This window comes from Corylus avellana, chromosome 4, assembly GCF_965113065.1.
Source record: "Corylus avellana chromosome 4, dhCorAvel1.hap1.2, whole genome shotgun sequence".
Lineage (NCBI taxonomy): Eukaryota > Viridiplantae > Streptophyta > Magnoliopsida > Fagales > Betulaceae > Corylus > Corylus avellana.
Window position 1 is genome coordinate 1147813 of NC_142493.1, and position 24127 is coordinate 1171939.

At 36.1% G+C, this 24127-nt stretch overlaps 2 protein-coding genes across 2 annotated transcripts; one reads left to right on the forward strand and one right to left on the reverse strand.

Moving 5' to 3' along the window:
- Window positions 1-3176: 3176 nt before the first annotated feature.
- On the forward strand, window positions 3177-13627 carry LOC132180082 (uncharacterized). Its single transcript, XM_088516118.1, has 8 exons — window positions 3177-3807; window positions 6082-6682; window positions 6743-6797; window positions 9418-9576; window positions 9640-10458; window positions 10816-11176; window positions 11483-12841; window positions 13256-13627. The coding sequence occupies exons 1-7, from the start codon at window positions 3299-3301 to the stop codon at window positions 12816-12818; spliced, it is 3840 nt and encodes a 1279-aa protein (XP_088372244.1). The 5' UTR covers window positions 3177-3298; the 3' UTR covers window positions 12819-12841; window positions 13256-13627.
- A 1179-nt stretch (window positions 13628-14806) lies between these two features.
- LOC132180081 (putative disease resistance protein At4g27220) lies at window positions 14807-23842 on the reverse strand. Its single transcript, XM_059592926.2, is given in 3 exon segments — window positions 14807-15817; window positions 15820-18009; window positions 23761-23842. Coding segments are annotated over 2 exon segments (2949 nt in total). The 5' UTR covers window positions 18008-18009; window positions 23761-23842; the 3' UTR covers window positions 14807-15056.
- Window positions 23843-24127: the final 285 nt, after the last annotated feature.

Genomic DNA, 24127 nt, shown 5'->3' on the forward strand with positions numbered 1-24127 from the left:
TAGGGTCTGTCATTCTCGTTGCTCACTGTGTAGGCATGGGGTTGATGATGAAGAGAATTTGGTTGATTAAAATCCAGAATCAAATGAGAGAGAGAGAAGTATTGAAGTGTTTCTAACGAAGTGAGACATAAATTTTTATGTTCTAGTTATTGTGTGTGAGATGATATTGGATGAAGATGCGAGCCTCGTTAATCTAACTCCACAGCACCTCGGCCATAACTGCACCAGGCAGCATCTCTTCTCCCCATAATTCCACAGAGCAATTCCACATGCTCTGTCAGAATTCTTCATGTATTATATTTCATATAACAAAAAAACGGTATATTCATTAAATTATTCTAGTCAGATGTAGGTTACGGTATATATTGGAGCAAGCACCCACGTGATGCACCAGCTGCATTATGAAGAAATCCAGTCAATTTTTCTACTATTGAATTGTTAACTCAGACATTTGTCTTGGTTCAAGAGGATTGTTTTCTCTTTTCGTCTTGATATCAAGGAGCATCACATGGGTTCTTCTGCCAAAGCTCTCATACCAAAATTTTCAACATAAACACTTCTCTTTTTCTCTCTCTCTCTCTCTCTCTCTCTCGTTACAGACCAACAAAAGGGGTTCTAGTTTCATGAAAAATAAAGAAATTAATTTTAATCCCTTAACATTTTACAAGTTATTAATTTTCAGTCGGTTTATATATTTATTTTATATTTATTTATTTACTTCTTTTTGATGAAGTGGAAAATGAAAATGATATTTTGATGGATTATATATTCTTATTTTAATGATGTAATTGTGTCTATTATTCTCAATAATATTATATGTCCTTTATTGTTATTTTTGTAACTAAAATTACTGTTTTAATTTTGTTACCAAACATCAATAACTTTAAAAAAGCATTTAAGACATACCGTTACCAAACTTGTAACAGCTTTTTAGTATAAGCGCTTTTGACAAAAACTATATATCCAAAAACTCTATTTCTCAACTCAATACCAAACAAGCCCTTCATCTACCAATATTTTCAAATGTTGGGGATCCGGATCGGATCCAAATCTCCTGGAAAAATTAGAAATTCTCTAATTGTTCATCCTAACCGTCCACTTTCATCCAACATCCCACACTACGCTACATGTCCCACTCAAATTTAAATAATAAACTAAAATAATTAGGGGTAGTCAAACCACCTCGAGGACCAAAATAATTTTGAAATTTTTTTATTTGGACCGAGCCACCCAAGGGCTTGCAAAGACAATGGACGGTTCATTAGCTCTCAATTTTGACAACAAATCCATATCAAAACTCTCCTACTCTCAATAATAAGTAGCCATCAAATTGTACAAGACCAGTGATTGTGATTTTTGGGTTCTTTCGTGCGTGGGTGCGAACAGTTGGTGTGGGTTGTTAAGATACTGTGAGCCTGTGAGTTTCTGTTTTGACCTGGTTTTTTATCTCACAGCTTTTGATCTTCGTTCTTGGGTTTTTGCAGCTTTTTGGGGCAAAATTTTGGGTTTTTCTTAGGTTTAAAGACCTACAAAAGAAGAAGGTTTCGCTTTGCTTCAGCGAATCACCTCCAAGGTCATGGGATGGCCGAAGCCACCCTAAGTGCCTTTTGGGGTTGTTCGGCCACCTCCCAAGTTGAAATTAAAAAAAAAAAATATGGCCCTTGAGGTGGCCGAACCACTCCCAAGGGCCATGAAGGTGGCCTTGGGGTGATTTGGCTACCCCCAAGGTTCAAATCAAAAAAAATTCAAAATTTTTTTAGCTCATCCGGTGGGTCTGAGTTGGCCGAAGCCACCACTAGGTTCAACTGGAGTGGTCGGCCACCCTAGCTTTTTTATTATTTGATTTTAATTTTTTATTATTTCTATTTTTATTTTCTTTTTAAAAGTTAATTAATAGTTTATTATTTAAATTTGAGTGAGACCCGTGGCGTGGTGTGGGCTGTTGGATGAAAGTGGACAGCCAGGATAAACAATTAGAGAGAATCTCCAATTTTCCTACTAATGGGAGGGGATCCGGACAGGGTTGGCAAAACAGGTACTTGATACGACCCGATTACGATCCGCGGGTACCTGTTACACGATTAACCTATACATGAACATGACCCGTTTAGCTAAACGTGTTAGCGGGTATGACATGATTATAATACGGAAATATAACTGGGTAATCCGACATGACCCGTTTAACCCGTTAAAATTACCAAGTCATATCGGGTAGACACGACCTGACATGATTCGTGCTCTTAAAACATAACCCGACCCGACCCGTTAAAAACTCTAAACCCTAATTTTTATTTTTTATTTTTAAGTAATAATAATACATTAATACCAATGCAATTGTTAATAAAAACATTCACAAAATTAGCAATTTTCAAAAATTAATTTTCAGATTGTTATTATTATTTTATTTCAATAAGTATTTTGGCACCTTTCCAATTATTTCCAACAAATTAAACTATACAACTTATTCGCATCAAACCACCAGTATAATTTGAAGGAATTGGACCCAATAATCACAAATGTCAACCACATAGAAGATAGCTCTTAAGCTGGCTTTGATACCACTTTAGAGGAGATTAACCCTTTCGGAATTTGGACTCAATTGAGTTATATTAACCAATTACTCTTATAATTGGCTCTACAATTTGGTACATTAATTTTGTTAGCTATCAAGATATCTCCATAAGATCTCTTATACCTCGCCACTCTTTATCTGCATAGGTACAATGGCAATAAGAGGAAGACAAAAATAATTTCAAATCATGAAAGACACACAAAAATAATTCGCGACTTTTAGGGTTTAGGATTCTTTTTTTTTTTTTTTTCACTGTTACCCACCAGACCCCAACAGAAATCGGGTCTGGTGGGTCAACCCGGCAGACTCGCTAGATATGAAATTAATCTGGTTTTAATTGGGTAGACCCGAACTTGATAAAGTCAAACCCAATACCTATTTTTTTCGTGTCGGATTCGCTGGTCGTATCAAAATTGCCACTTTGCTCGCCCTAGATCCGGATCAAGGGACCCATTTGGTCCCATGTTTTGATTTTATTAATAAAATACAATAATATATATATATATATGATTGTGCCACGTTGACCAAACGCGGCCTCTTCATACACATAACATGCATTCACCCTTCAATTCACGCCTTTCGTTTTCTAGTCTCCTTCCTGCCCCTATTACTTTCACCTCTAACCTCTAAAATCAACAACAAATCACAACCCACACAGCTTCAGTAGACAACAACAAATCACAACCCACACAGCACAGCTTCAGAAGACAACCCAATGGTTAATTCATGATGTCTGTAACACCATCATCTTCCAAACCTCCCGATCCTCGCTGGGATTACGACGTCTACCTGTCTTTCATAGGTGACGAAACCAGTTATGATTTCATGTATTACCTCTTCGGCGGCTTGGAGAGAAACGGAGTTGTCACCTTCCGAGAGCGTCCTCCTGGAGGAGAGAACATCCCCACCTTAATGCTCAAAGCAATTCAAAGATCAAGAATTTTCATCGTGGTTCTTTCTCAAGGCTATGTTTGTTCTGAATATTGCCTAAATGAGCTTGTAGAGATCATGCACCGTAGGAATATCATAGACCACATTTTTTTCCCCATCTTGTATCAATTGGGCCCTTCGGATGTCCAAAAAAGGATCGAGACTTTGGAGGAGGCATTCCCTAGGTCTGAAGAGCAGTTTGGGACCGGTGTGGATCAGTATGATCAGAGGATGCAGGGATGGAGAGCAGCTCTCACTGAAGTTATGAATTCATCCGACCAGATACTCCATGATGATGCAAATGGGTATCATGCTACCGACTCTTGCTTTTTCATGCATTTTCTGTTTTTTGTCCTTTTGTTTTCTTTTAAATTTTAGATAAAAACCGATAGAGCGCCTAAACTGTAGCTAAAATGAATTGTCAAAATTTAAAGAAAAACTTTTCAGATTATTTTAGTATCCAAATTCATTTTAAATCGTCATCAATCAAAATAATTTCAAACAATTTGTGCATGCTTCAATTATTGTGGAAGTAGACCTTTTACTTGGACAAACCCTAATTACTGATGAGTATTGAAAATTGTGATTACTCCTAAATCAACATTTTATTTAAATTCATATACTAAAAATCCACATTTATCCTAAATTTTGATTAAACCCAACAAGAGAATAAAACGATTTTTTGTTTTTTTTTTTTTGGGTGTGTTAATGGGCAAGTGTGATAGCTCATGTTGTAAATAATTTCTAGCTAGCTAGCTACCTAGCTTATCCATCGGCGGCTGGGAGCAAACCAAACGGTAATTCAAGTTCAGAAATAAACGGGGTTGATTAAGTGGTCCCATACATGTAAATCTAGATTGTTTCGATGATGTAGTTGTTGAACAAGTAAAATTTTTGGTAGACATGAAAATAATTAAAGAGTGAAAACTTTCTTCCGTTTCTCTAATTAACTTTTCTGGAAAAAAGGGCCTAAAATTATTGTTAGTACCACTACCACTTATCAAAAAATTATTGTTAATATCAAGTGCTTTTTTTTTTTTTTTTTGAGTTTTATATCATATTATATTTTATATATTAGTTTTATATTAAATATACATATATGTGTGTGTGTGTGTGTTTGAAATTGGGAACAATTCATGCCTTTTTTTTTTTTAAAGACTTTTTTGTGAACGATTAATCCAATCAAGCCATATAAATCTCAAGATTCAAAATTCTCAGCATTTTTTTTTTTTATAAGCGATTTAGGGGTAGTTTGTTAAACAGTACCACACCATCCTCAAATACGATTTACCTTATTTTTTTGAAAAAAAATCAACATCAAAACATTCTCACTTCTTACTATTATTTAAATAAAAAAGTTATTACAAAACAATTTTTTTTTTTTTTTTTACATTTCTATACCAATCATATCATTACTCTCATTTTTTTCCCACAAAAATATAAACAGTATCTAGGGTTAGAATGGAGTTTACCAAACTACCCCTCAATCTTATTAAAGCACATAGAATCACAACTTAAATGCACAGAGTATACATGCAAGAAGGAGATTCACATAGAATCACAACTTAAATGCACAGAGTATACATGCAAGAGGGAGATTTGACATTATTAGCATTGAAACAATCCTTGACATAAAATGCAAAATACGAATAGATCGAGGGTCCAATCACGTTCTCTTAGCACACTGACGGATTAAATATTGATGCAAGCCAAATTGGATTTTTTTAATTTTGGAATAGACTTTTACATATGCTTAACTAAAGTAATTTCTTGAGTGCCATTTTGCCAGAATTTTGTGGAGAAGCTCCTCATGGCCCATCAACACTGATGCTTTCAATAATCAGCCCATTACTGAATGGATTGTTGCCATTCGGATCAAATATGGGAAATATCATCTTTTGTAATCCCTTTCCTCATTTGAAATAAAAATAAAAAATAAAAAATAAAAACTAAAGTAAAAATTTGGATTTAGAATATAAATAAATCATATATAAAATATATTTATACATAGAGAAGTCAGTTTTTGAGTTGAATTAGTTGAAGGTTTCTCTTCCATACTCACTTTACCCGTATATAAAGATCATTTGACTTAGAGAGTGTGGCGTCCCATATTGTCTGGGTGTGACCATGTGAGAAAAGGGATGTACTTATATAGAGTATGCTCTTTCTAAATGGTATATGACCTTTTAGGGTAAACTTAATAACAAAATAGTAATGTCATACCACTTGAAGCACTTGGAGCGGTGGCTTTGTCGACGAAAATGAATTTTTTTTTTAAAAAAAATTGTAGCCTTAAAGGGGAAGAGAATTAATTGAACTAATGATTTCTGCTTTATGTATTCGCGGACAATTATGACCTTATATATTGGGTAGGACCATAAATTGCATAGCAATACATTTGAATGATATTTTTAATAAATTTGATAATAACATAATTGTTTGTGATGACATATTAGTCTAAAATGATTGAGATGATAACATCCTTTTGGTACCATCCCCAGTGACTCACAATTTTCATTCTTCTGTTTCTTTTCTTGTGCTTATTTTATTGTTCTATTTGCCATTTGAATGATGATCAGGTCTATGGGAATCCTCAAGTTTGTTGAAGAAGTTTTGGATGCAGTTTGTACTCGCTTGAACATTCCCAGAAACACACTAAGAATGGATTCTTGTGTTGAAATGATGACTGATTTCTTACATCTTGGAACAAGTGAGATTTACATTGTGGGCATGTCTTGTATGGATGAAATACTTAAAGAAACCCTAATAGGAGTTGTCTATAGTCAAATATATCATGGATTTGAAAGAACAAGTCTTATATTAGACATTACAGAAAGTTCAAAAGTGCCCAATGGTTTGGTCCATTTACAAGAACAACTTCTTGGTGATATCGTGGGAATGAATCAAGTCAATATTAACAATGCTGACGAAGGAATCAGTTTGATTGAGGAAGCAATTCAGGGCAAAAGAGTTCTTATTGTTCTTGATAACGTGGATGAGTTGAAACAACTACACACATTAATTGGAAAGTCCAAATGTTTTGGTCCGGGGAGTAGAGTGATAGCAGTATCGAGAGATAAACAGTTGCGAACAGAACTTGAAGCACATGGAGAATATGAGGCTGAAGATTTGCTTGTTTGGAAATCTCCTCAACTTTTCATTTGGCGCGCCTCCATGATGGCCGATCCAGCAAAAGATTTTCCAGACAAAAAAGACCACTACCTACAGTTGAAGAACGAGGGCCATGATTACGAAGTGAAGTTCGATCCCGATCCCAACTTGGATCTGTCTGCAGGTACCTCTTTTCTTTAAATCAAGTTAATTTCTATTATTGTTCAGTTTTAAGCTTCGATTTATTTTACTTTGACATTCTTTGGAAAAGAATTTTGCAGAATATGAGATTTTAGCTCTTTTAGGTAATTATATATATAGTACTTAAGACACAGATGCAAGCACACATTTAAACACATATATATAAAAGCTACCTGAACTATCACAACCGTTTTTAAAAAGGTCCCAAGTTACCAAACTACCAAAGTGTGCTAAAATGACACATCAAACTACTAAAATGTATAAAAGAATGCCACTTTTTTTTATTATATTCTTATAATACCCTTATTCTCTAAAAAAAACTGAAATAAAAATCTAACAAATATTTTTTTTAATAAAAAGGAAAGTTGTGGCTTTGGGTTCCTTTGGGGTGGCCTGTGAGGCACTCCCAGAGGTGGCAAGCCACGGGAGGGCAATTCTCCGCCACCCCTGGAGACCTACCGTGGCTAATTTTTTTATTTATCCCAAAAAAACTTTTTATTTTATTATTTTTTTTTTTTTGGTGGTATTTATCAACTCCTTTGGTTTTTTTATTTTATTTTTATTTATTTATTTTAGTTTTTAAGAGAATAAGAGTATTATATGAATATAATAATAAAAAAGTGCATTTTTTGGCTCACCTTAATAGTTTGATGGATTACTTTAGCACACTTTAACATCACGAGGCTTTTTATATTTTTTCCAGTATATAAATATGAGTGATTCACTATCGAATCTGTGATATGTAATGCTCATATTATGCACGGAGATATATATGCAAGATATGGACAAAATATGGGAACAGAACATGTCACAATAAATATCTTTTTTGAATTTTCTTTCCCGTAAGGATTGGAGGTGGAACCGTGGAAGAGTGATCTTATTTCCATTTTAAGCAAGCTAATTAAAGTTTAGCACATTCCATTTTCTTGAGGTAAATGACTCTTTAATTTCCCATCATAAGCTTCCATCCCTATTTCATTTACCCATAAACTCTAGTTTGGTGCAACTCGGACCCCTATCTTGCAGTTTTGGTGTTAATTAACCTCTTCTATCTAAATCAACATTAAGTTGGACAGAAAAATTTGTGAAATGACTACGATTTTACTTACAAAAAAGAGAAAAAAGAAGTATTAGGCCACAAGGTTGATCATTGTGAAGTAGCAGTATAATCATACTTGTCGTCCTTTTAGATGTTAACATATGTATAGTAGGTCAACCCATGCATCATGAGTTTGGAGTTTATAGGAACATGCTCAACCTCTCATTTGACTAGGGAAAAACATCGAAGCTCGGAAATAAAATTTTAGAATTTAATTATTAAGTTCGTTTACTAAAGCTTGCATTTTTAGCACTGCAAATTTTTTAGAGGAACGATGTGCAAACAGTATTAAAGTCATACCATTATCAAAGCTTTTGCACATTTGTAATAATATGCCACCATCATCACTGTTGTCAACAAGCTTTTGCACATTTGCACATTTTTTTTTGGGCCTTAATAAAATCAGGGGCCCTTGGTGACGGCCTAAGTCGCCTAACCTTTGAGCCGGCACTGCAACATCACCATTGCCACAATCAAAGTCTTGCAACTCATAGGAACTCAATTATAAGACATTTGGAAGGTGTCCCAAGCTTCAAATCCCAGGTTTGCTTCAGTGCCTTGGTGGGTGCCATGGTATGCCAAAACAAGTCGACACCGTGTCAACGTTTTTTTTGCCCGTGCCAATCGCCGAAAGTGTGTTTCTAATTTCATTTTAAGACATTTAACAAAATATTTTAGAACAACATATTTTCATTCCCTTTATTTTTGTTAAATCACCATTTATCTCAAAAGCGTAAATTGATAGGATGAGGTAAATTTAATCACTTAATCAATACTTTAACACTCCCCTTTCACATGTGAGCTCAAATTCTCTTTTAATAGCTGAGGCCCAACACATGAAATTTTTAATTGAAATTAAAGTAAATTGACAGAGACATGGTTCGAACTCAGGACTTTTGGCCCTAATACCATGCTAAATTATTATTTCATCTCCTATATAAATTATGAATTCACCTTATTTCGTCAGCTAAATGCACCATGGGAGATTTGTTATAAAAAATGTTGTTCGAGCTTAGCCTTACTCAAGCAATTACTAGTGAGGTAGGATAAATTTGGGGAACAATTGTCAAAATTGCCGTGTCCTTATTGGATAATATCGTATTGGGTATCGGTGCTTCATAGCAAGAAAGTAATTAAATTTGTGGCATAACTATTTAGTACTGAAAATGGAGTCATCTAAAATTGTTCATAATACGGCCATTATTGTGTTGACTGTTGAAATATTTTAAATTCCCTCAAAATAGTTGAAGGCTTGTAAAAGCTTGGCTAGTGAGTAGTGGCAGTGAGTTACATTAAACTTCATAAATCAGGATAGTTTGTTCATCAATTGTAAATCTGTCATGGTTATCTGATTGACTTTTGCAGAATTTCAGCGTTCAATATGACAACGACTTCACTTGAAGGATTGATTACATGATCCTTCTTTTCCTATTTAGCTCCTGTGAGCTTTTCGGATCATTACTTTTTGCATTTGAGCTGACATCTAATTCATGTTTTGCAGGAGAAGGAAGTGAAAAACAAATCACTTTGGAGCCTGATGAAGAAGTGGTGTTTGACAATGAAGCATTTGACATGACGCTTTATTACATGCCTGCTAGCCAAACCCTGAACTTATCATGGGCCAGTATTAGGTCTTTGCCAAAGTACATTTTCGGATTGGTCGGCCTCAAAAGGCTGATTTTACGATACTCTCATGATTTCGTGGAGTTGCCGCCCGAAGTTGGAGAACTCGAACAGCTTGAAGTTCTTGATCTTGAAGGGACCTGGATTAGGAATTTACCTGAGAATTTAAGGTGCCCCATGCTCTTAGAACTGTGCCTTCACAGAAACCAAAAATTGAGAACGATCCCTCCCTCATTTTTTGATTACATGCCGACTCTCCAAATCCTAAACTTATCCCATACAAATATCAGGTCTTTGCCAAAGTCCATTGTCAAATTGGTTAGCCTCAAAAGACTGATTTTAAGTTACTGTGAAGATTTCATGGAGTTGCCGCCCGAAGTTGGAGAACTAAAACAGCTTCAAGTTCTTGATCTTACAGAAACCGGGATTATCGATTTACGTCCCTCATTTTTCGATTACATGCATGCTCTCCAAACCCTGAACTTATCCAAGACCAATATCAGCTCTTTGCCGGAGTCCATTGTCAAATTGGTCAGCCTCAAAAGACTGATTTTAATTGATTGTCCTCATTTAAGGAATTTGCCGCCCGAAGTTGGAGAACTCAAACAGCTTGAAGTTTTAGATCTTGAAGGGACCGAGATAAGGTATTTACCTCCCTCGTTGTTCGATTACATGCATGCTCTCCAAACCCTGAACTTATCCGGGACCAGTATTCCCACTTTGCCGAAGTCCATTGTGAGATTGGTCAGCCTCAAAAGACTGATTTTAAGTGATTGTAGTCATTTAAGGAAGTTGCCACCCGAAGTTGGAGAACTCAAACAGCTTGAAGTTTTAGATCTTGAAGGGATCGCGTTAATGGATTTACCTCCCTCGTTGTTCGATTACATGCATGCTCTCCAAACCCTGAACTTATCCAGGAGCAGTACTCCCACTTTGCCGAAGTCCATTGTGAGATTGGTCAGCCTCAAAAGACTGATTTTAAGTGATTGTCGTAATTATTTACCGAAGTTGCCGCCCGAAGTTGGAAAACTCGAACAGCTTGAAGTTCTTGATCTTGAAGGATCCAGGATTCCGTGTTTACCTTCCTCATCTTTTGATTACATGCATGCTCTCCAAACCCTGAACTTATCCCGCACCGGTATCAAGGCTTTGCCGGAGTCCATTGACAGATTGGTCAGCCTCAAAAGACTGATTTTAAGTGATTGTCGTCGTTTAATGGAGTTGCCGCCCAAAGTTGGAGAACTCAAACAGCTTGAAGTTCTTGATCTTGAAGGGACAGAGATTACGGATTTACCTCCCTCATCTTTCGATTACATGCATGCTCTCCAAACCTTGAACTTATCCCACTCCGGTATCAGGGCTTTGCCGAGGTCCATTGTCAGATTGGTTAGCCTCAAAAGATTGATTTTAAGTGATTGTCGTCATTTAATGGAGTTGCCGCCCGAAGTTGGAGAACTCAAACAGCTTGAAGTTCTTGATCTTGAAGAGACACGGATTAGGGATTTACCTAAGAATCTAAGGTGCCCCATGCTCTTAGAACTGTACCTTCACAATAACAATAGATTGAGAACGATCCCTCCCTCATTTTTCAATTACATGCCTGCTCTCCAAATCTTGAACTTATCCAAGACCCGTATTAGGTCATTGCCGGAGTCCATTGTTAGATTATTGGTCAGCCTCAAAACACTGATTATAAGTTACCGATTGCTGTCCATAGGTGGAGACCTCAAACAACTTGAAGTTCTTGATCTTGAAGGGAAAGAGATTATGGATTTACATGAGAGTGTTATTGATCTTGAAGGGAAAGAGATTATGGATTTACGTGAGAATCATAGATCAATATTAATGTTCCTTCACAATAACCACAAATTGAAAACAATCTCTCCCTCATTTTTCGATTATGTGCCTGCTCTCCAAGTTCTGAATTTATCCAGGACCGGTATCAGGTCTTTGCCGGAGTCAATTTTCAAATTAGTCGAACTCAAAATACTGATTTTAAGTTATTGTCATCATTTCTTGAGGTTGTCGCCCGAAGTTGGAAAACTCAAACAGCTTGTAGTTCTTGATCTTGAAGGAACAGAAATTATGGATTTACCTACGGAGATTAAGAAGTTAACTAAGCTCACTTGCTTGAATTTGTCATTTTATGGATATATGGATGATGGTAGCGGTGTCATGGAATCAGATGCAGTGTTTCCTCGTAACGTAATTGAGGCACTGTTTCGTTTAGAGGAGTTGATGATCAGTGTGAATCCAGATGATAACTGGTGGAATGAATGTGTGAAAGATATTGTTACCGAAGTACTTAAGTTGAAGAAGTTGAGGACTCTTGTTTTCTATTTTCCAAAGGTGGACCATGTGCAGGACTTTGTACGGGAAAGGTTTTGGTTGGAGAACTTTCTACCGTCACATTTTAGATTTATTGTTGGCCACCATGTCAAGCGCATTATGTCTCGACGCCCTCGCGGTGTTGAATTGGAGTTGGAACGATGGGAGAGATGTTTGGAATACATAAATGGTGATCAGGCTATTCCTGAAGACATTAAGACGCTACTCCAATATTCAACTGCATTTTTCTTGGAACGGCATGCAACTGTTAAGAAGCTATCAGATTTTGGGATTGAAAATATGAAGCAACTAAAATGCTGTGTTGTGGGGGAATGTAACGAGGTTGAAGTTATTATAGATGAAGGAGAAGTTATTAAAGATGAAGGAGATGCTCATGAAGAAGATGATGAAGTAGGGGCAAGCAGTGGAATTGTTCTTGGATCACTTGAATACCTCTGTGTATATTATATGAAGAATCTAAGGAGCATATGGGAGGGACCAGTACAAACAAAGTGTTTATCTCTTCTGAAGTTCTTGACATTGCGCACATGTCCCGAATTGACCACTATTTTCACAACAGGTTTACTTGATAACCTCTGTAATTTAGAAGACCTTACATTTGATGACTGCCCTTCCATCAAAACTTTAGTAAGTTGCGAAGTTTCTGCTGAGCATAAAACCTCTCACTTTCTCCCAAATTTGAAGAGGATGTCGCTTCATTACATGCCTGGATTAGTTAGCATCTCTAGTGGTCTACACATTGCACCAAGATTAGAATTGCTGAGTTTCTATGACTGTCCAAATCTCAAGAACCTGTTGATTGAGGAAGTATCCAGTAAAGATTTGAAGAAGATTGAAGGTGAGAGGAGTTGGTGGGAAGCATTGGAGTGGAGCACCGATCGTCCGGCTTATTTGGATGACATTTTTGTTCCAATCAACATAGAGGATTGCTGAGTGCTTTAGATTTTCCCCTAATGGTAATTATTCTCTGCATTGCCCTATTCTTGTACCAACTATGCATTGAGACCCTCTCGCCCAAAGCATACTCTTTCATGATATGGAATTGGATCTGTAGGAAAAGAGTTTGACATTGTTTTCTTATACTTCTACCTATATCTTTTTTTTTTTTTTTTTTTTTTTTTGCAATATGGGAAGGGGGAAAAGGGTACTACCTCTATCTTATTTGAGAAATTTTTTTATGCTTAAGATTTCCAATTGTAGCAAACTTGGACTAAGCAAGAAAAATGATGCGTTGATGCGCAATTGCTTTCGCGTAGCTTAATTCCTTGCTTGTTCTAATGCACAGGGCACGGGAATTGATGTGTATTCGAATCATAGGAGCTAGTAATCGACGATATGCTCATATTGGTGTTATATCTGATTTTGTGCAGATTATTAAGAAATTGAAGGAAAGATTACAAGCTTTTAGGAAGGAAACTGCTGAAAAGAACAACCTTGTGCAAAGTTAATGGGGAAGTGAGAGACAGCATCTTCATGGTAAAACTTAAGTTTGAAATGTTTACCAAATTCCAGAAGAATTAAAGGTTGCAAGAAACATGGTTGCTGCTACCACGTATTGAAGACTTGTTGCAATTTAGTTGATATTTTGTTGAACATGTTGTTTTCTCAATGCTTATTCTTTCAGTCGAATTTATAGGAATTATTATTTATCCATTAGATGCATGATATGGAATGTTTCTTGAAAATATGAAATTTGAGATCTTTGTTACTTTGAAAATTGAAAATTACTGGATGAGAACAGCTTCTATGAAACCCACTTCTAGGTTTTCTTTGAAGAAAATTTCTTGCTGTCTTGAGCTTCTTCACTTTGACCATGGAAATTGTAGAATTAATGCATCATTTACGTTTTTTTTTTTTTTTTAATATTTAGTAATTTTATAATTTGCATGACATAATTGTAATTTCAGAGGGAGTGGTGGTATGAAGTATCCACTTTATTACGTGGTTACGATGACTCGGTGACCGACTGACTTAGCAGAAACTCTGTTAACAATTTGGACAAAAAAGTTGATGGATTGATTAATTTTTTAAGTGATGAAAATTGAGGAAGTGATTTTATTTTTGTCTTATTGAAAACCTAGGGACTATGTTTATAGCATATATCACAAGTTCACAACACAAAATCGGCCGCATCATACCTCTGAGAGTGTAATTGGAAAATAAAAGGCCAATTTGCAAGCACAAGTGCTTTAATGTTCAATTAAACAACAATTTTATGTGCTTCAATTACAAAACATGCTAAATTCAGAAGAAGAAAAAAAAAAAAAAGAAAAAGGCAATTACACTTCACCCACGTGGATAAAATTGCACTTCATCCACCCCGAGTTTAATTAATTACATTTATTTTCCATACATGAGTTGAATGTAGTCAAACTATAATGTCATTAATATCATACTCGACTACAAATACAAATTTTAAGAATTTGGATTTTTTTAAAAAATAAAAAATCTGATTTCAAGTCATAATGTACAATCTTTTAAACAACTTAATGGGTGAAAATAATTCTAAACTCCGAGTAGATGAAGTGTAATTTATTTATTTTTGATAAGTGTAAATTGTGTAATTAAACAAAAGTAACCATTTATCTCATATATTTTACACCAACGAGGTGTGTTTCGATTTTTCACGTTAGCTACACTTAAAAAAAAAAAAAAAAAACAAAAACAAAAACAAACAAACAAAAACAAAAATGAAAAGATTGCAACTTAAAGCATGCCACATCAGCCGATATGAAATGAGTGATAAATGAATATGAAAAATAATATTTTTAAAAGAAAAGAGTAAAAGACTTAAAAGAGTAGGTTTGGCTATTTAAAAAGTCAACTAAGTTATGCAAGACTAGCTACTTTCTTAACTAGAATAAGGAAATTTACAAAATTAATCATCAAAGATTTAAGACAAGCATGATCACTAATGATCCAAGATTGGGGCAACAATCATAAATACTGGTAAGTTAAGATTTCAAACACTCAAAATCCTGCAATTACAAATATTATACAATCACATAGATCAAGATAAAAGGCATTTTAGACTCTGCATCATATGTTGTCTTTAAAAAGAAAAGAACACAAGGGTCTTAAATCTTACAAACTGGAAATTAATGAAGCAAACGTTCTTGCCACCAGCTTACAGGAATGAAGGGCTGTCGAGAAGGATGAAAGCCAAAACCACTAGTTGAAGCTGCACATAGATCGTAGTCTTTCTTCAATGGCTTCTTCTTTCCATTCTAATGCATCCCACCATGATTGTTGGACTTCAATACATTCCAAATTGATTGCATTCTTATTGTTGAAGGGCAATTTTTTCAATAACTGACACATAGATATCTCAATCTTCTTCAAAGATGACCACTTTATTGAGTCATTAATCCAAATGCTTCTTACTTTTGGAAGATCAAGAAGTACTAGTGTCTTCAAACTTGGAAGCACATCAGGTTCCAACCCCCTGTTTTCAGACTCCATAATTATCTCTTCGACTTCAGGACACTCATCAACTTTTAAGTTTTGAAGTTCAGAGAGTTGAGCAATCATGCCATTGGAGAAGATCATCTTTAAACTCAGACATTTGCATAAAGTCAGAGTTTTTAGTCGAGCTAGGCTTCCAGCATGAACAGGTCCTTCCCAAATGCTTGCTAATTTTGGGACATTATTTATGTACATCACTTCTAAGCATTCCAATGCACTTTCTTGTGAACTATTGAAGTGTAAACTATCACCATCAACAATAGTTTCAATTTCATTGCATCCTTCAATCAAGCAACCGCGCATCCTGTTGATACTCTTGATATCAAAATCTGATAGTTTTGAAGCTCCCTTGTGGCTGATCAATTCAAATGCATCAGATTCTGCAAGAACCTCTGAAATTGCAGGATGTACACCTTCACCATTTACAAACTTCAAACACCTCCTGATTTGATATTCAAAATAGTCAGAATTTGATACTTGGTTCAGTCATGGTGACCAACAGAAAATTGGAATGTGAAGTAGAGATCCTTCCATGAAGGACTCGTTGAGATGAAAAACCCAAGACAGTCCATGCTAGGAAAACAAATCGAAAGTGAAGTCAAATGTGTCAAGGTAGCCACCTCCTCAATAATGGCTTTTACAACCTCCTCCCACCTTTGATTATTTGGATCTACATCAATTCTTACTTCTTCCAATAAAGAAAGTTTAGATAAAACATTTCGACGAAACTCCACACCCCTTGACTGTCCCATGCCAAAATTTGACAATGACATACGTAAACATTTCAACTGAGTCAAACATCCAATTTGAATCGACAAATAATTAATCCCAGTATTTCGAATGTCAAGTACCTCAAGATGCATAAGCTCTTTAATATTAAATGTGAGTTTCATCAAATTAACACAAGCATTTCGATAGAGCGCTCTGAGACACATGAAGCAAGATATAGATGATGGTAATGATGCAATTCCAGTGCCCTGCAAGTCTAAGACTCGTAGATTTTGCATGAGTCCAAAGAATGATTCAGGAATTAATGTTAAATCCCGATTTCTCTGTAGTAACAATGTTGAAAGATTCTTGCAATTTGGCATTTCTGGTAAAAAGCACAATTCATTATCCATCAAAGAGATTCGATTTGCATGTTGCCATTCTACCTCATTGGGGGGTTGTTGCTGCTCCTGAGGGGTTCTGACCAAAACTTTAAAATTATTGCTTCCAGAAGAAATTTGAAGGGCCATATTCCGCAGCACTTTGTTCATCCTTACATAATTCATCCTGTCACTCCTCTCTAGCAAAGACACGTTGATAAGGTCATGCAGTATTGTATGCCCTTTTTCACGTGCAACTCTAAACTTATTTGCATCATGAATAAAACCTTCAGCTCTCCAACATTCCAACAAATAATCTATATATATTTCAAAGTCTTCAGGATATAGTGCACTGTACAGAAAGCAAAACTTTCTATCATCACAATTTAAATCTTCATAACAAAACTTTAAGAATTCAATTGACTCATCCATGCCTTGTACTTCAATACTGGGCCATCTCCGCAAACTCCTAAGTCCATCACTCCACAGCTCAAAGTTATCCTTCTTTCTGAAAGCTCTTGCTACCCTGTCTATCAAGAGGGGCAAACCAGCACATTCACTAGCAACTAACTTGGCTATTGGTTCAATACCTGGAAGATTCATATTTCGGCCCACTTTTTCTTTGAACATTTTATATGCTTCAACTTCAGACAACCATCTCAACTTAATTTGCTCATCAGTTTCCATATCAAAGCAAATGTCACGATATCTAGTCGCCAATACCACTTTGCTATCTTTTTCATTTTCAGGGATTCCTATTACTTGTAGATCAAGAATGTCCCAAACTTCATCCAAAAGAAGCAGATATCTTTTGCATTCCAACTCCTTAGATATTCTCCAAGCAATTTCATCAGGGCTAGTGATGCCTTCCACATTCAATTTTAGCCTTTGTGTAATAACATCTTGCAACATTTTTATGCTCCAATTCTTTGATACCTTTACACAAATGACAATATCAAACATTTTAGCAATATCTTTATTATCATTCAAGCTCTTCATTATGTTTGTTTTCCCGATTCCAGGCATTCCCCAAAGTCCAATCCTTCTTATATTCCTATCTCTTAGAAGATCCAATATTTCTTTGATAGCCCAGTGAAGTGATGACTTGTCTTCTGTTTTGGGTGCATGCATAGTTCTCACAGGCTCTGGCAATTTCTCAACTAGTACTCCTGTCTCAAAGTTTCCCTCTAACCAAAGATTGTGTAGTTCTTCACACTTCTTTGCCATGCTTTTGCTAAGTTTTGAACATGAACGCTGACCTAATATTTTCTTTCCTTTCCTGTTTTCTTTCTTGTACTTGGCTTCCAGTTCTTGCACCTCTTCTTTGATCTGTATGACCCTAGAAATCCAATATTCGCATTTTTTAGTGACCTCCTTTGTCTTGTCTTTGTTTGCTTCAGCCACCATATCATCCCTCCTAGCACACAACTTGTCTGTTTCCTTTATTAACCTGTTATAGTTGCTTTCCAGATTATTCGCATAATTAATTTGGCTACTTATGCAACTTACAAGCCCTCTCCCATCTTTGTACAACTCAACTGCTGCTGCAGAAGCTGCTGCCTCCAACATATCTGAGTTACAGCAAGAAAAATTTAAAACATTGACAAAAAACCAAAAGAAAAAGAAAATGAAGAATGAGTTCACAATTTAGATCATTGACAAAGAATCAAAAGAAAAAGAAAATGAAGAATGAGTCTACAATTTATATCAGTAAAGATTAATTTAGGCAACAACACCAACGAGGGTACAGTTAGCCAAAAGAAGTCAACTATTTTCCAGAGAAATATTAGTACATGAAATCACACAGCTAATGTTTTTCACAATCTGAGAAAAGGACTTTAGGCCTTTAGGCATGACCTTAGTTTTTTAATCAATGAAGATCTATTCACTCATTGCCTTATGTTTTTTTTTAAAAAAAATCCTTTACATTTTTTAATCTAGTGATAGAGCAGGCATTCAATTGTGAAGTATTTTCACTAAAAATAGTACTAATGTAAAAGCCTATTTTTTCCAATTGATTTGGTTTTGTTCAAGCACATGCATTTCAAGCCAAGTCGTTCTTTACATCAATAAAAATTAGCTTTCAAGTCTTAAGTCGAAATGAGTCATGGTGAATGACATTGAAAATATCAGGAAAATCTCCACAATCAACTTTAGTAGCCATCAGGAAAAATTGTAACACCCCGGCCTGTTAGAGCTAGGTTCGTCATCTTAGTCTCTCATAGATGCAAAGAGTTACAAGGTCTACCAAAGCAATTAACTAAATGTGGAAATAAATGCTTGATAGTGAAAATAAAATCAAGTGAAAATTGTCATTTAATGCGAAAAGGCTTGGTAAAAAATAGTTCTAAACCGAACGACACTTATTGCATATCCGTAAATTTTAAAACTTTTCTTGTTTAACTGCACTTATTTAAAAATAAGATTTTCATATTGGACTCTGCTAATCTCCTATGTTCCCATCCCGACCTCCTATGACTTCATGCTCATAAGTCATAACCTAAAAACAAAACAAAAAGAGAAAAATCTCCAACCTTGAAAACAATTGGGTTATTTCATTTTAAAAAAAAAAAAACACTTTCTTTTTTAAAATCACATGAAAGCATAGTTATTACTTCTTAACATTTATATATAGATATATATATTCATTTCCCAGTAAAAATCACCTTAAAGCAAATTTACTTCTTTTAAACATAGAGATATAATTACTTAAACTTTCTCTTAGTATGGCCTATGTGCACAATTCCGCCCTGTATACTAGGGTTGTGTGTAATCCTGAAAGACCCCTTCTCATACCCATGGCTATGAGGTGAGTAAATCTGAACCACCTAATTAACAAAGATGCGCTCAGTGTGGCAAAACATTGTGATAGGCCAGACCTTCATGAGAATGTATTTTAGTGTGGTGCACTCCCATCTCAGTGCCAATACAATGCTATCTTTTCTTTGAATCTCTTGAGGCCCTCATCTTATAATCAAAAGTTTTCTCTTTTTCTATTTTCTTTTGTAATCTCTTAAGGCAATATTTAGGAGAGTTTTCTCTTAAAACTTATCTTATCTTTGAACTTTCGTTATTTAAAACTTTATATAAAAGGAACCTTTCCTGAAATAGAAAATTCCATTTTTTGAAACTTTCTAAAAAAATAGAACATTGTACCCAAAAGGGTTGAGTGACATAAAATACTTTTCAATTAAAAATATCTTTAGGAAAACATTTCATGTAGCATAAATCATTGCATGTACATAAGAGTAATTAAAGCAATTTTTTTTTTTTTTTTTGATAAATAAGAGTAATTAAAGCAATAACAAATGATTAATTAAAAACATATAAGGAAATTACTTTTAGAACGGTTAAGGGACAAAACTTACCTTGATAGTCTTCAAAGAGTCACTTAAACTTCTTTAACCTTGATGTAATGCAACGTTCTTAGAACCTTGATAAGGATGCATTGAATGATTATGCATGAATTATGCTCGTGACCTAAAAATCTTGGTTTCATAAATCATTTAACCCAGCTTTTACAGAGATATGAAGAGGCATCGGGTCAGCGGCTGAATTGCAACAAAACGGCTATTTTCTTTAGCAATAATACTTCTCATGAGGAGAAGAAGAAGACTGTAGAAGTGGCTGGGATTTCGGTAACGCAACGGTATGATACCTACTTAGGCTTACCGGCCTTGGTGGGACGCTCTAGAATGGCGGCTTTCAAGAGTATTAAAGACAAGGTATGGAAGAGATTGCAAGATTGGAAGCTAAAATTCCTCTCCCAAGCGGGAAAGGAAATCTTGTTAAAGGCAGTCATTCAAGCAATTCCAACATATGATATAAGCGTCTTTCTTCTACCAAAATCTTTGTGTATGGAGATAAATTCTCTTATGCAAAATTTTTGGTGGGGGCATCAAGACCAAAAAAGGGTGCATTGGATGAGTTGGAGTCGTATGGGGAGGTCGAAGAAGGATGGAGCGATGGGATTCCGTGATCTTCAGAGTTTCAATATAGCTCTCTTGGCAAAACAAGCATGGCGACTATGGCACTCGCCAAATAGCTTCCTTGCCCAAATTATGGAAGCTAAATATTATAAGGGGCGTAATCTCCTAGATTCCACGCTTGGTAACCGACCCTCTTTTGCATGGCGAAGCATCCATCACTCATGTAGCTTACTCAAAGAGGGCTTGATATGACGGATTGGGAATGGGTCGAAGGTTCGAATTTGGAAGGACAAATGGCTGCCCCGGCCCTCGACTTTTATGGTACAATCAAGGCCAACTTTGCTGGACACAAATGCTACTGTTGCTGCACTTATAGATGAGGACACACGATGGTGGAAGCTCCCTTTGCTGGAAACTCTCTTTTTTAAGGAGGATGTCCAGCTCATTCTGTCCATTCCGGTTAGCGCCTCCTCAGGTGATGACGTATGCATATGGAGGGGAACAAAAAATGGACTCTTTTCGGTGAAGAGTGCATACTATATTCAAAGGGAGCTAGAAGCCTTAGAGGTAGCCGAAAGTTCTTCTCACAGGGGAGTTAGTACGGTGTGGAGGCAGATATGGGAACTGAAAATTCCTAATGTAGAGAAGAATTTTCTTTGGCGAGCTTGTCATGAAAGTTTACCAACCAAGCAGAATTTATATCGGCGGAAGATAGTTGAAGATCACTTATGTCCTATATGTGGAATAGAAGAGGAAACTGCTTGTCATACCCTTTGGCAATGTGCTGCTGCTCAAGATGTGTGGTGTGTGGGACCCAAGCAATTACAAAAGAGTGCAGCTTCGGGTGCAGGTTTTTTGCAGATTGTTGAGTATGTTTTTGATAAATGCTCTATGGAGGAGATAGTTCAATTTGCAGGGATCGCTCGCCGCCTCTGGTTGAGGCGTAACGAAGTGGTGCATGGGGGCTTTTTTGTACACCCTAATATTCTTGTGCAGCAGACTACAAAAGCAATCGAGGAGTTTGCTGCGGCGTCGGGACAGCAGGAGGCAAAACACTTTCGATCTGCACACCCAAGACAGCAGCGCTGGTCTGTTCCTGATGGTGGGTGGATGAAAGTGAATTGCGATGCTTCGATGAATAAAATGAAAGGGTGGCTGGGTTATGGAGCAGTGGTGAGGGATGAAAGGGGGATGGTACAGGCAGCACAATGTAAGACAATAAGGGGTAATCTGGATCCAACTCTGGCCGAAGCTGGGGCTGTCTTGATGGCTATTCGTCTATGTCACACAATGGGCTTCCATTCGGTGATCGTTGAAAGTGACGCACAGCTTGTGGTGGATGGGGTATATTCTATGGGAGAAGATTGGAGCAGGTTGGGCTTAATGGTGGAAGATATTAAAGCTGAATTGACGAGTTTTCATCAATGGCGTATGGATTTTATTCGTAGGGAAGGGAATCAAGCGGCACATGTTCTTTCAAAAAAAGCAACTATGGCTGAAATAAATCAGATTTGGATTAGTCAGGTTCCTGATTGTATTCAAGATATTATTTTGATGGAGCAACATGCTCCATCTTCTTGATTTTATCTAATGAGAATGAGTTGATTTCAAAAAAAAATAATAATATCCTCTTAAAGGGCATCTAGGGATTATATGTGCCAACTTGCGTAGGGTAGTGACTTTGGAACTTGCTTCACTTACTGTCTAGATTTGCTTCTCTCAAGGTTTCACCCCTTTTTCTCCCACTAGAATTCAACGATACTTGAACCAAATCCTTCCAATACTAAGACTACCAAATATCCGAAAATCATTGCTTCCTTTTCGTTTATCCTTAAAATATTATTTTACAAACACCACCCACTAGACTGATAGGAATGAAAGTAGTGTCAAAGCTCTTCCAAAACTCCCTAGATCATGAAACTCTCTGAAAACTGCCATAATATCCCCTTTAAGGACCTCCCAACATGTCTGAAAAAAGCCCAAAGAAGACCCATCAGAACCTGAAACCTTATCACCATTTAGTGTTTTGACCACCTCAAAAACCTCACTCTTCTCGAACTCTCTTTCCAACCAAGAACCCTCCTCGTCACCAATGGAATGGAAAGAAAGACCACCCAGCTTTGGCCTCCAACTATATTATTCTGAGTACAGTTGCATATAAAACAGCACAATGTGCTCCCTTAGGATCTGAAGATAAAGAGATATTCATAATTATCGAAACCGTAGTGTTATTTCTCTCCCTCTGTATTTTATCTCCCTCTCTCAACCAATGAGCCGTAGATTTCTTCCTCCAGTTCACTTCTTCATAAAGAAGCAATCTCTCCAGATCCCTAGCAAAGTCCTCATTTTTCACCCTTTTCCTCCTCAATTAATGTTCTCCCTTATGCAATGACATCAAGTTCTCGAATACCATCTATTAAATCCTTTTTCCGCTTCCCTGCTTTGCCAAAGATATTTTCATTCTAAGCTTTCAAAGCCTTCAACTAACTAGACAAAACAAAACTAGGGGAACCCTGAAAGTGATAAGACTTCCACCATACTTTCACTTTATACATGAAGCCCTCAAACATCAGCCACATATTTTCAAACTTGAAATACCGAGTTCTCCTACTCGAAACCCCACAATCCAGCATCAACGAAAAATGATTTGACAAGAGTCGAGTAAGTCTCCTCCGAACTACATCCAAAAACTGTTCTTCCCAATCAAGAGAAAGTAAAAATCTATCAATTATTCACTAACACTGATCATCACGATTATAAGACAATGCGAATTTGCCGCCCACAAGAGGGATGTCCATAAGCCCCTATTCAATTATGAAATTTTCTAATAATTTTAGCTTTAAAATTTGTTTATTTTTTATTTGTAATCCGTGTATGGACACGTGTCAATTTTTTAAGAGTATTGAGTTGATTTCCGTCAAATTTTGAACTGAAATTAGCCATTATTGAGGTAACATATGTGGTACAAAAATGAAAATGAGGGGGCAAAAAATAAAGTTTTTAAACCTTGGGAAAAAAAAGTATTTAACCCTTGTTATTTTGAATGGAAATCTTTTAACCCAAATCTCTATTACAGAGGTGAAGAGGTTTTACCGAATGAGTAAGTTGATCCCTTCGTAAGTTCTTTCATTTGATACAAAAGTGAGAGAAAAAAAAAAAAATTCACTCGATATTGGATTCGCTCAAAATGATCAGCACAGGTTTAACAATGAATATCGCAAGTCCCGGCCAAATTGAACACTCAATGTGCCTTCAGTTTTGTAATTTTTCCCAATCAAAAAAGAAAAAAACGCATACAAATTCTCTAACAGGCTGGGTCACTTCCTTAGCATAAACCGCAAAATCCAAATAGTAGTGAGAGAATAGTTTATATGAATGGATAAGAAGGCTAACCTTTATTAGATCAGAATAGCAGCTCCACGAAATCACCAACACGGAGACGATGTCCTGTAAAAGATACGGAACTTCCGGCTCCCACTTCCTAGCTGTTGACTCAAGAAGAAACAGAGACTACCAATTTTACCCATATTGCCAATAAGGTCCTCCACGGTCTCGAAGGCCGCCAGATGCAAAAAGTAGTCGATTCATGCCTTTGAGGATTTAATTTATTTATTATTTTATTTTTTTTGGTGGTTACATAATGTAAACACAAGAAAGACAAGAAATTCGAATTAATAATTTAGTTTTTATTAAATATAGTTTCAGTGGATTGAGCTACCTCTTATTAACATAAACTTACTGATTTAACATAGATTTAATG